The sequence below is a fragment of the Cheilinus undulatus genome, linkage group 24, assembly GCF_018320785.1.
Source record: "Cheilinus undulatus linkage group 24, ASM1832078v1, whole genome shotgun sequence".
In the NCBI taxonomy this organism is placed as follows: domain Eukaryota; kingdom Metazoa; phylum Chordata; class Actinopteri; order Labriformes; family Labridae; genus Cheilinus; species Cheilinus undulatus.
In genome coordinates, this window is record NC_054888.1 from 9,035,971 (window position 1) to 9,049,300 (window position 13,330).

The window sequence follows — 13,330 nt, forward strand, 5'->3', positions numbered from 1 at the left end:
TATTACCTGTGGCCCTCTGTGTGCTGAAATTTGTTCTGGAAATTTTATTCTGCAAAATACTGACACGGTTGATTCACACTGGGTTAAAAACACAGAGCAGTTATAAATAACCAGAGGTCCCTGAATAATACTAATCCCGTGTGAACAGGTCATAAGACTAGCTTAAAAAATAGATCTATAGTGTTAAAAAAACTGATGAAAAGTAAGTTAAGTTTTCGTCCAGGAGACCAAAATTAGACTAAATGTTAGGGTTGGACATTAATTTTTTATGATATTTATCCACTGTATTTTAAATCAAAGTGCATTAATAAGAGTTTTTTTTACATGTATATCATTTTAACATTTTGGCTGACTGTGAGTTCAAAGAGATTAAACACACCAAAAAAAAATCTAAGGACTTTCATAGACTGAATCTAAAACAGCTGTTGAAATTAAGAATGTACCATTTCGCATTTAATAAAAACCCAAACACACAAACAGATTTTATTATTTGGAAATATGTAAATAGAAATTTCTGATAAGTCTTGTGTATATGAAAATGTTGACTGTTTAGAATTAGAATCAAATATTAGGATTCTAGTTTTCTGACAACTATTAGTTATTTCTACATAGAAGAACTCATTTATCCCAATGGCTATAAGCCTAATAGCTAAATATAACCTTTAATTATTATTTTACTGTCATTATTATGGTATTTAATGTGTCTAAAACAGTCCTATTCCTGTGGTTGAAGGAATGTTTTTATGCTACAGCTGGCTGTGAAGCTTTCTGCCCCTCAGATATAACAGAGGTATACTTCATCCTTAATATAATTCAGGTATCATATTTCATTTGACTCTTGTTTGAGTGTGAATAAAAAGGCCATATTCCAAACGTGAACACATAGGGACCTCTTGTGGTCATAACATAGTACTGCACTCCATCTATAGTTACTGCATTCAAAATATGACTCAAAATCTGCGCTATGCTGCCACCCCGTGGACTTGCTTTAAAACAACTCAAACAGACATTTAGATGAGCATGTAGACCGATTCCCTGTGTCTTTTTGGATGCACATGCAGTGTGGACGTGTGTCTCTCCCACCTGGCCAGGTCTTTGTCCTTGTTGAGGTGCTGGAAGAACGACGGCTCACAGATGAGCTGCTCCTCCTGACACACCTGCTTACACGAGCGTCCCGGGTCGGCCAGCTTCACCTGCAGAGCGCTGAGCGGAGGCCACATCACCTGACCGTGGCAGAAGTCCTGACGACAAAACGGGATGTCATATGACATTACTAAAAAATTTCAATGAACACAAATTTAACTGATAATAAATGAAATAAAACAAGTCATGTGACTCTGTTGTATTAAAGCTTTGATTTTCCTGTCATGAATTACTCTGATTTAATTCAGCTAACTTGCATAATTAAAACATGTTTGCTTTCTGTGAATGATGTCTTACCACCAGGCAGTTACAAAATTAAGATCATTAGTAGGGCTGTCAAGATTAATGGCATTAATTGCAACTAATTAAGATCCACAATTACTCTTTGACACTCACTCTCTGGTTAAGCCAGGCCAGCCCTGCAGCTACAGAGATGTAAAATAAGTCCACCTCTCCTCCTTAATGTTAAATTTCTCTTTAAAAAACTCAGACAGCTCTGCAGCTTGTGTTAGCAAATATTTACGTTTTATCTGTTCCTTTATTTCCTTTTCAATCCATAACAAGCTCCTTTTTCCATTGTTAGGTTCATGATAAAATCTTCAGTTTAGCTATAAAAGTAGGTCTAATTCATCCAAGCAGGACATCAATTATCCTTTGTTTAAGACAACAGAAAAAACCTAAATGGCTTTTAAATAGGATTTTAAAATGTGATTGAAAATGTGATGTGATTATTCGCGATCAACCACAGAAATTCTGAGATTAAACAGGATTCAAATTTTAATCTTTTGAAAGCCCTCATAAATCTTTAATCTGATTATTGTAACGCTGATTACAGTCACTTATCCTCCCCAAATTTATGATTTTTGTTTAGATAATTTCATTACATTTTTAAATAAATGATGTGAATAATCAAAAATTATTAATTTCTATCACCTATATATACCTTATTTCCTAAAAAGCTGGGACACTGTGTTGAATGTAAATAATACATGAATGGGATGATTTATAAAAACCTTAAAACCCAAAATAAAAATCTGCTATAGACAACAAAACACGGTTAAAACTAAGAAGCTGCCTTCATAGGAAAAAAGGAGGATAAATAAGCTGAGTTTGAAGATAACATGCCAGAAAATAAGGGACCACTGAGTAGCTCCTCTTCTTCTTGCAAGAACTCTTGTAAATGAGATTCTGTGTTTTGAGAGAAATGTTGCAGAACTATAACCTGAGGAAGACCCAGCCAGTATTTCAAGGTTGGTTAAAAGAGAGCTGGGCTCTGATGCGTGGCTTTGTGCCATTTGGATCAGATATTCTGGGTCAGAAGAATGACATGTACATTTTTTAATGGTGGCCTCGGTAGAGCCCTGGATAAATGAAAGAAATGGCAATATTAATGTAACATAATGTCCAAGTAGCATCATTTATTTTTAAGTCATATTGTTTCCAGATCTCTGAAAAAAAGATCTCCATGCTCTTACCAAGATTATAATAGTTATGGATTTTTCATTAGTTTCTATTTTCATTTCATTTTCACTTTCTATGTTTTATTTCAGTTTTTATTAGTTTTGACTGCTGGTTTGTTAGTTAAGTTTAGTTTTTATTTTGCAAAAATGCTTCGTCTTAGTTTAGTTTTTATTAGTTTTAGAGTTAGTTTCAGTTTGTTACGGATAGATGTTGGGACTGAGTGAGCGTCAAACATCTTTAAAAACATATTTAAAAAGGCTACTCTTCACTTATCATTTTATTTACTTAATGACGATGTTTGGATACAACTCCAGACATAAAACTACCACTATGTGAAGTCTTAACCAATCAGATCAGGCCATTTTACTCTCCCCAGACTTGTGTGTCGTTGCCAGTCAGTACGGTTGTGTCAAAGACTAAAACTAAGGATATTTTGTCTCCTTTTTTATTTCATTTTAGTTAGTTTTGTAAGTGCACTATACAGTTTTAGTTAGTTTTTGTTTTTTTTTGGTAAATCTTTGTTTTTATTTAGTTTCAGTTAACTAAAATGATTTTTGAATTCAACTTTTAGTTATTTAGTTAGTTTAAAAGTGCCTTTTGACTTACTACCAAAGTTTTAGTGCACTCACTTTAATGTGGAGCTTTAAAACAGCATCACACCGTTTGGCTGCGTGGAGACAAACCCAGATTTTATAACGGCAATTAAACATCTCCTGTGTTATACTTTGGGAGTGTGGAGCAGCTGCATCTCATTCAGGCGTGCTAAATACGTTTCCTTGTGGGCGTGTTTCGACAAAGTCCTGTTGTTTCTGCTCTGTCACTCTAATGGAAAATTCATTCACATACTGGTCTTGCCGTGTTTTTCTTGTAAAAGAAGGAGGAGGAGATGACGAATGTACCTGGTTCTCAATGAAGGCGTTGACTCTCTGCAGCATCCCCTCACAGGTGAACTCATACGGCAGGTAGGGCTCAATCTGATCACAAAAACACACGACACACTGGTCAGACAAGTGAGACTCATTTTTACTCCGTAGCATCATTCAGAGCTTTACTATAACACTAAAAGTGCAGATTATTAATATGTACATCAGTAAATGCTACTGTTCGTGGCTCGAGTCGCCCTCCAGACTCTCATTAACGGAGTGAAAATTCAACTGAACAACTGAAGCCCTTGTTGCAGCGGCGAGTCACTCGCTGCCCTCTCTGTGTCTTTGTGCAAGCGGAGGAAGACAAGGAGGAGAGGGAGGGAGCGCGCGAGCCAAGCTGGAGCCTGGTAGGCTGCAGCTCTGCCACGGATCACAAAGCATATGAGGCTCTGCAGGCTTGTCCAGTGAACAAAGCCATTGTTCAGACTCACCCGGCGAAGCGCAACACAACACGGGGTCCCGAGCCCCGGCTTTAAATATGCATGGGCCTGGATGCTGAGAAGGAGAGGATTTGGTTCTTTTTGATTGAAAAGATGACTGTGCTTTCTGTGCTCACCTTCTGGCTGAGGATGGAGCGGATGGCCCTCTCCACCTCTGCTGAGTTTTCAATATCCACCGTCCACACATGGGGCTGACCGATGTACACCTCGGCGTAAGGATGTTGAGAGGTCAGCTGAAAGGACAGAGGAGGTTAACAAAAACAAGCCCAACGTTAAGTCAACACGCACAAACGTCTTTGTTGGTTCCTAACAGTCTCTCACCTCTCTCAGCGTGGGTTTCCCCTTGAAGAAGTCCGTGTTCTTGCTGCTCTTCGGCGGGTTAAATTTGGGGTTTAGGAAGGCGCAGCCATTGGCGATGGCCTCCAGGGGGGCAGGACCCTCGTAGGGGAAGGACAGACCCACAAACAACTGAGGAAGAGAGAAAACCATTAGCTTCTATGCTCATGCTTCAGGCTAAAAAATCATGATCTATGAATAACTTTGATATCATTTGTTCAATATTTCTGCTCAAAAAAAGCAAGTCTGGCAGAAATCTCAACGCTAACTTATCCTGTGTTCACACTTTTGAAAGCTAGGCGCATGTTCAACACTGGAGGCAGGAAGGAGGAGGCACATGGGAGCTGACAGTCTGCGGCTACAGAAGGAGCCAATGAGCAGGGAGGCTAAGTGTGAGCAGGGAGGGTAAGTGGGGTAAGAAGTTCACTGGCTGTGTTGAGGAGTTTCTGTTGTCTGCTGATAGCAGCAGTTAGCGCTTGTAGATGCAATCCTCCCATGTTATCAGCAAAAAATACAGACGAGACAGCACTTTCACTTCGTAAAACAAGGGGAGAAAAACAAGCTGAATAATACAGAGACACCACTCCAGTGTTTATTGTTCTAAAGGCCACTGGAAGTTTGGTATACAGGGATTACTGGAGGATTATGTGGACAAAAACCCTGTACCTCTAGAGTCCTATGAAAATAAAAACAACCAGTCAAAAAAGTCAGCTTACAATGAGGCAAATCTTAGCCATGACCTGTTTGAAATCATAGCTTAGAGGTAAGAACAATATTTATTAAAAGCTATCAAGAGATTGACGTCTCTATAGACCTCCAAAACCAAGAGAGATCATTAGCTAAAGACCGGGTCATTATCATAGAGCTACTTTAAAGGCCTGGAAACACTGCAGGGGGGTAGGTGTCAACATCAGTCCAACATCAGTGCCTGATCTCATAAATTCTCACAGAAACACTCCATAATCTTGGGGAAAGCCTTCCAAGAAGAGCGGAGGCTCAAGTATATGAATATAATGTAATTACAGTCCCTTGGTGTAACGTCAGGTGGCCAAATACTTTTGTCCATACAGTGTACCTTGAGGGATTTTTTTGTCTAATCACTCGCAATGGTTGGAAGTAAAGAGGGGGTTTAGTTGGGTTAACCCTGACCCACACTGAGGAGGGAAAATCAGGACTTTTAATGTCCATCCATTCATTACAAGTGTTTTAAGCAGTGGTGTCCAAACCTTTTCCTCTGAGGGCCACAAACAGAAATATATAAGGATGGTGGGGCTGTTTTCATATTCCTCACCTTGTGGATATTTGAAAACAATAAAAACAATCTAATATGCCAAGTTACTGAGTATGCCTAAATGGTTAACAGCTGACTAGGTAAACAGACCATCATTTCAGGATTTTGGGAGGCTGATCAGATTTTAAACAGCCCTGTTCAGCACTGGCTCCGCCTCTAAAATGTCACTGGTAGTGTTATTTGCGACAGTAATCGATCAGGGACTTATAAATCAAGACATTGTTATGATATTTGTTGCAAATTTGTTTACTCTGTACAGTGTTATCCCAAATTAGTCACAAAAAACTTAGGAATACATTTTTGTCAAAATGTTTGTTTACAGAAATGACATGGCTGCACAGCTTTGTGCTGAAACTACAAAGTTCAATACAGCCAAGCACAATCTTCATGTACAAATGTGGGCCGTGATTCATTTTTTTATGATTTGCTGAGGGCCAGTCAAAAATGGACCGCGGGACGCATCTGGCCATAGTTTGGACACCCCTGGTTTTAGGGCTTGGTAAAGTTGCCCTTTAAAAACTGGGAACAGAGGCTGCATCCTACCCAACTCAATTCACACCAATTGCCATTTAAAATGGACATATTTTTCTGGTTATGGTCCAGACAGGTTTTAAAGGCAAGTCAGTCAATAAAGGCCAAACTTCTTGGAATTAAAAATTCAAAAAATTGCAAAAAATGGCATGGCCTAGTGGTTTATGCACACCCCATGAATGTGGACAGCCTGGTTTAGAGTCTTGGCTTCTTTCCTGCACATCTTTCCCCCAATCTCTCATCTGTTTCTGATTCCATCCACTGCCCTCTAAAAAATAAAGGCTTAATATGCAGATAAAATCCTGCACAATGTCTAAATTGCACAAAAACTTTAGCAACATTTCTGCAACAACCCATTACTAATGATTTTTGTGCTTCTTTAACAGCATCAACTGTGGTTTGCCTATGATTTTTTAGGACTTCTTTTCTCTCCAACACTCCTGTCTTATGAAACAGATGCAGTTAAAATATTTTCAGTGCTCTAGATACAAACATTCATTAAAATAAGAAAGACTGTATGTTTTTAAACGTAAGATATTGAAAAAGGATTACGGTACCAAACATTTTAACAACGTTTTTGCATACTGAATTTAAAAAAAGGTTAGAAATAAGGAATACTGCACTCTGGCTGCAAGCCTCTATGGTGGGGTGGGAAGTGATATACCTAACTCAAGCCGGAACCAAACTAAGGAAAACCCAAAGAAGATTAGGGTTAGCCCCCTGAATCCTAAAGGATAGGGTTAGGGTAAGGGGTTAAAATAAAAAATAACACCAAAAATTAAGGAAAAACCAAACAACAGACCTTTTTTGCTCTGTCTCTGCATTGATGTTTCTGTATAATGCTCTTAACCATCCTTAAAATAAAGAATAAATTCAAACTTTTAAGATATCCTAAATAATAACTGATGTTCTAACATACAAATATTTGTTCTCGACATGTTCTCATGTTGTTTTCTCTGTTCTTTAAGTTTGCACAGAAATTGCGAGCGAGTCCCCCGCTGCTGGGACGGGATGAGCAAATATTCACGAGTCTGTAGCCATGGTCGTGTGCTTTAACTACAAGCAGCTTGTCAACATGAGCGTGAGACATTTATCCAGGAACAGAGCGAGGGGACAATAGGCGAGTGGCTCATTTACTGAAGGGCCAGAGTTGACCGGCCACAATGGCCGGTCTGTGTATGTTTGTGTTGTCTGAGTATCAGAACAACAAGAAAGAAGAAGGCTCCATACATGACGGTGTTTCTTCAACAAACAGTACAATGAAGCGTCTGTAAATTCTTAAATCATCACCACCAAGTGTGGATCTTACTCGTCTGGTTCATGTGTGAAAATGACTGCAGACTTCTGCCATCAGGGGGCGGCAGAGCACACCTTTTCTCCTCCTGTGAGTGTATGTTGTGCATGCATGCAAAAGCTCTTCAATGCTAGGAAACAGTCACCCACTATTTATAGGGAGTGAGGAAGGGAGGGGATGAGGAGAGAAAACGCAGACGGAGAGGTAGAAACGGATGAATGATGCCAGCGTTCATGAGTTACAGATTTAAAAACAGAATTTTGGCTTTTACCTGAAGGTTCTTAAGCTGTTTTGTGTATTCATCTTCATGAACATTGCAAAGCTTAGTGCAGCACTTCAAGGACACTCGGCATAAAGAGTGCAATGTTACACATCTGAGCTGTTATTCTATTGATTTTTCCTCCCTATGAAATGCCTGCTGTGGTGTGCATTTACATCTTGATCTGTACCTTTTACACATTCAAGCGCTCCAACAGGAAGAAAGATGACATTGTAGATCGGCATGTAAATGTCACAGCTAGAACAGACAGATTTAAGAACAAAAACTAGGGCTGCAGCCAGAGAACTGTACCCTTGTTTGGTGTTATTATTCATCATATTTAATGAACTGATTATATGTTTGTTTGCAAATTTATCTTGTATCAACTGGTGCTAACCTTGTTTGATTGATTGGCTGTATTTTATTGAGGTATTATGTATGCAAAGTGCCAAACTTTCATGTTTATTAAACACCAGATCAATACAGTTGCAGAGGTCCAGCATTCAGTCCACCATAAAGCTGCATGTTCTTTTTGCAGCTCGGTTTTGACCTGCCTTTTCTCCAGGCTTTGCAAAAAAGGCTCATCTTCTAAAGCGCAACTTGAGTAAAAAAAACAACACATTCATGAGGTCAAAAGTGCAATATCTGCCTTAAAAATATGAAGCTGAATAGATGGAGAAAGCAGGCTTCATTTGGACGCTTCTGAGCTGAGAGGTTAACTCTAATCACCTGATAAATCACAAATGGAAACGCCACAAAAAAGAAAATAACATCTAATAAAACAAACAGTAACATAGCCTAAAGAAGTTTTATATGAATCTGTATTTATTTTTTTTTTACCTGCACAACTCAGATTCCAAAAAAGTTGGGACACCGTGTAAACCACAGAACAGTTTTCCATTCTTCCAAGACCTTTGGCCCAGAGAAGACAGCACCATTTATATCAGATGTTGAAACCTGAGACATTTTACCATTTAATGAAAAATATCTGCTCAGTTTGAATCTGATGGCAGCAACATATCTCAAAAAAGTAGGGACAAGGAAACAAAACAGCTGCAACTAATTAGGTTCAATTGCAACACCTCAGTAACATGACTGGGTATAGAAGGAGCATTTTTGGTGACCGGCTTACTACTGTCACGACCAAACAACTTTATTTGTTGCTTAACAATTCTGGTTTATTGGACTGTTGCTGTGTTCTAGTTGAGATTATGTAAATTCTGGACTCCATGTTTAACAAACATGAATGCTTTCTGTTTTTCAGACTGAAGAGGAAGCCACTACACCTCTGTCACATAGACTCTCTTTGTTTGCTTGACCCCGTGGACCTTCAGTGGCTGACTGGTCTCGAACATTTCTTTTTTATTAACCAAGCATTAACAGTGACTTTTTCCATCCAGAGGCTGATAGAGCCTTGTTTAGTGGTTGCTATGGTTATTATCATGGTTTAGTGTTTCTGTGTAAATTCAGTGTCTCTTCTATGTATGTGTATGTGTTTTAGTGTATCCTTCTGAAAAAGCCAATAAAAAAAAAAAAAAGGGTTTAGTGTGACAGGGTGGATTTGACTGCAGAAATCTGTCACATTAAATACTATAGCAAAGAAATTTAAAAACTAATCTGGTGACCCAAAATAAAATCTACCGCAATCCAGACTCTGGGAATGAGTGACCTACTGTTCATGATATCATCATAAGATCAAGAGAATCTGGATAAATCTCTAAACCAAAGGAAAAGGGTGACAGTCAGTATTGGATCCTTGTGATCTTCTGGCCCTCAGAGAGCAATCTACCAGAAATCACTGCATGGGCTCAGGGACACTTATAGAAATCATTCTGTCAACACAGTTAACAGAGCCATCGACATGCTAGTTAAAGCTTTATACAAAGAAGAAGCCATATGTGAGCATGTCTCATGTAAAATGGACTGGGGCAAAATGGAAAACTGGTCTGTGGTCAGACTAATCCAATGGACGCCATCTCCTGTGGCCTAAAGAGGAGAAGGACCATCCAGCTTGCGATCAGGGCAGAGCTCAAAGCTGAATCTTTGATGGTATGGGGTTACGTTAGTGCCTGTGGCATGGGCAGCTTACACATCTGGAAAAGAACTATCAATGCTGAAACGTATACAAAGGTTTTAGAGCAGCGTATGCTCCCATCCAGACAACACTGCATCAGTCACAACAGCATGGCTTCACAGTAGAAGAGTCCAGGTGTTGATATGGCCTCTCTGCAGTCGAGACCTTTCACCGGTGGAAAACTTAAAGAGCATCCTACAAAGAAATATCCAGCAAAGAAGACCCAAGGTAGCTAGAATCCTACATCAGACAAGAATGGGACAACATTCCTCTCCCAAAACTCCACTAACTTGTCTCTTCACTTCCTGGACGTTAACAGCCTGTTGTTTAAAGAAGAGAGGATGCTACTCAGTGGTAAATATGGCCTTTTTACACAGCACCCCGACTTTCTTGAATATATACCCCATAAGAATAATAAAGTCCTTTTGTAAGGCGGCTCATCTAACTTTGATTATCTCTCTGCAGATCTTCTTTCCAGAAGTGTCCGGGAGGGATTTTCATACTCAGGTTCTTATCATGGCTTGATTTTCATATCATCATGCATCAGCTGTAAACTCATGAAAGCTTTTGCATTTATAATATCTTTCTCCAAATAAGTTCCAGCGTAATGACAATCAGTTACAGGGCAAATATAAAAGAGTCCCACCTAAAGACATCATAAAGTTAAAAAGGTCAACGAGTCCTACAATGAAGATTTGTTTGGCAGTTTACAGAGCACAAAAGCTCTTGAGCAAACCTTTGGCTTGATTTAAGTTTATGTAAGTGATCCGATGCCAGGGTGTCATTTAAATGCCTATCAAACAAAGGCGAGGCAGCGCTGTTGTGCTCGTCAAACCTGCACCACCTCATTGTATCAATCCTCGTGGCTCTGTTAGCCTGTCACATAGAAGAGGGTTTCTTTAGCTACAGGGCTAATCAGGCCGTTAACTCCTTGAATTTCTATTTCCAGCACATGCCATAGGACATGTTTGTTTTCTACTTTACAGAGTATGATGACAACATGAAAGTAGGAAACAAATGCTCAAGTTAAACTAGTGATAATGCGATAAAAATGTGAGTTCTTCCTTGTTTTATAAACAAAACTCCAGTAAAGCAGAGGGTGTGGAGGTGTGGGAAGAGACAGAAAACAAGAAACACATGTGAGAGAAAACAAGAGGCAGACAGAAGGAGGCAAATAAACAGATAGTTAGAGAGACAGGGGAAAAAAAAAAACCTTTGACTCTGTCAGCCTTCAGCGTGACGCAGTAAGGCTTCGGTTTGATCACTGACACTTTCCCCCCTGATACGGCGCGGCGGCGACGTCGGAGTTTATTTCAGGAAATTTTGCTTGAGAGAAAATCAAATGTCAGACATCAGCGGCGTCACCCCACCTCATAAAAACAACTACACAATCCTGAGTAGTTTGACAGCATGTTCTGTTTATAGTTTAAACCCAGAGGGCCAATTAGCTCAGGTAGTGTGATAGCAAGTAGCAGTGAATGTGCAGAAACGGAAAAACAAGCAAGACTCTGCCTATAACGCTGTCTTTTTTCTTTGCAAGTGACAAATAAATGTTCTCTTTCTTAGGGAAGAAACTTGACACCCTCTTTACACAAAGAACTTTATGTTTAAGGACAATATACCACCCTGTTTCCAAAAAAGTTGGGACACTAGAACAGTGATCATCAACTGGCAGCCCAGGGGCCAAATCAGGCCCCCTGTTTTCCCATCAGAGCCCCAGAACATGATCAAATTCAAAATATGTGTAGAGGAAAGATGTTTTTTTTAGTTTTTTTTTATTTCATAAACTCCTTACAGCTATCAAAATTACTCCCAAAAAAACCTGAGATTTAATCCAGAATGACTTTATGTTTCATCCATTTTTCAGAAATCCACCTGTAAGCCGTTATTAACAAATATAAAGCATGATAAACAAGTATTTATCAGTTAGTTCTTAAAAAAAATAAAAAATGCCGCTTTCTATGGAAACCTTCGGCTTCAGGTGTTTTGGGAGCCCAGTTTTCCTGCTTTAGATTTTCATTTATTACTATGCAGCATAGACAACATGACAGCCACAGAAATGTTTGGCTAAAATATCTCAGTCGCCCCCTTGTGGCTGGCTGAAATATAGGGACTGATCTCACTGTTGGAGCCTAAAAATGCATACATTTCAAAGAAAATAAAAAAATATATACAAAAAATAAGATGAATGGGTATAAAAGGAGCTTTTTAAGGAGGCAGAGTGTCCCAAAAGTAAAGATGGGCAGAGGTTTACCAATGTGCAAAAAATGTGTCTAAAATTTGGTAATTTGAAATGGACTGAGGCAAAATGGAAACTTGTTCTGTGGTCATTAAAATTCTTTTAGGAAACTATGGACTTGTTTTTTCAATGAAATGGTAAAATGCCTCAGGTCCAACAACTGATACGTTACAGGTCACGGGGGTGGAGCCTATCCCACTCTGGACTGGTCACCAGTCAATCACAGGGCTGACATACAGAGACAATTACCATGCAATCTCACATTCACACCTGTGGCCAGTTTAGAGCCACCAATTAACATGACGTGTTAACGAGTGTCCCAGTTTTTTGGAATTTGGCTTCTAGTTATTAATATTTCCAATGACAGAGCAAAATTCAGTCCAACTGAACACACATTTAAAACTTCAAAACATTTATTTTGTTTGTTTATTTTGATGTTTTAATGATCTGAACAGCTGCCAATTCCATCTTTGTCTCTCTCCCCGTCAGTCCCTCCACATCAGTGGGTTTATGGGATCAAAACAAAGCTGGCTTTTTTCAGCAGAAAATCATATTTGAGCTGCGGCACTGTTTAGAATCATTGCAGAACAAAAGAGGTTGAAACCTCAACCCATCCTTTTTCTAAAGCTGTCTGAATCCTGATCTATGCGCCTCTCTTGCACTTTTCCGTTGTTGTCGTCTGATGTCTCTCCTCTCTGCCTGCCTCTCCTCCCTCCCTGCTCTGATGGGAAAGTATCAGGTTTCAAAGGTTAAAGAAATCGAAGCTCCCTCCACCTTGTTCTTTGGAAAAGGATGACAACTGGAGCCAGACAAAAAAAGACAGAATACATCTTTCAATGCCAAAGCTAATGACTGGTTTCACCTTCAGCTGACATTGTTGTTAGGTTTAAGGGATCATGTGATTTAAAGTTATTCTCCCTATAGCAATAGTGAGCTATATGAAATGTTAGACACTTCATTTTTATCTGCTACACTCTAAACATACCAGAAAGGGTCAGTTCTATTGAATGCTACCTCATGTCTGAGTTTAAAAGGTTGTCCTTTCTAAGTTTCACAAACTTAAAAACAGAAATTACACTTAGAGGCAGAGCATGCTAACATACTGCCTATAAGCTTAGCTTTAGTGTTAGCATAGTTGTTTCAGATACACTACATCAGTGGTTCTCATCCTTTTCAGCCTGGGACCCCTAAAATAAAGGTGCCGGAGACCGGGGACCCCCACTGTACCTAAAAGTGGTTGAACACAGCCATGGCCAATGAAGAATAGTCATGTGCAGACAAGGCCGCCCATAAGGGAGGATAAAAGGGAGAGCTTTCTGGGGCTCAGCTGAACTGG

At 39.4% G+C, this 13,330-nt stretch overlaps 1 protein-coding gene across 3 annotated transcripts in view; it reads right to left on the bottom strand.

Annotated features, from left to right (window-relative positions):
* Positions 1 to 13,330, bottom strand: part of mgat5 (alpha-1,6-mannosylglycoprotein 6-beta-N-acetylglucosaminyltransferase) — a 149,987-nt gene that overhangs the window by 2,877 nt on the left and 133,780 nt on the right. For all 3 annotated transcript variants that reach the window (XM_041782096.1, XM_041782097.1, XM_041782098.1), the window contains 4 exons: positions 4,292 to 4,438; positions 4,087 to 4,203; positions 3,504 to 3,578; positions 1,084 to 1,241 (listed from right to left, as the gene is read on the bottom strand). In XM_041782096.1, coding sequence (XP_041638030.1) covers positions 1,084 to 1,241; positions 3,504 to 3,578; positions 4,087 to 4,203; positions 4,292 to 4,438 — 497 coding nt within the window. The remainder of the gene's footprint in view (positions 1 to 1,083; positions 1,242 to 3,503; positions 3,579 to 4,086; positions 4,204 to 4,291; positions 4,439 to 13,330) is intronic.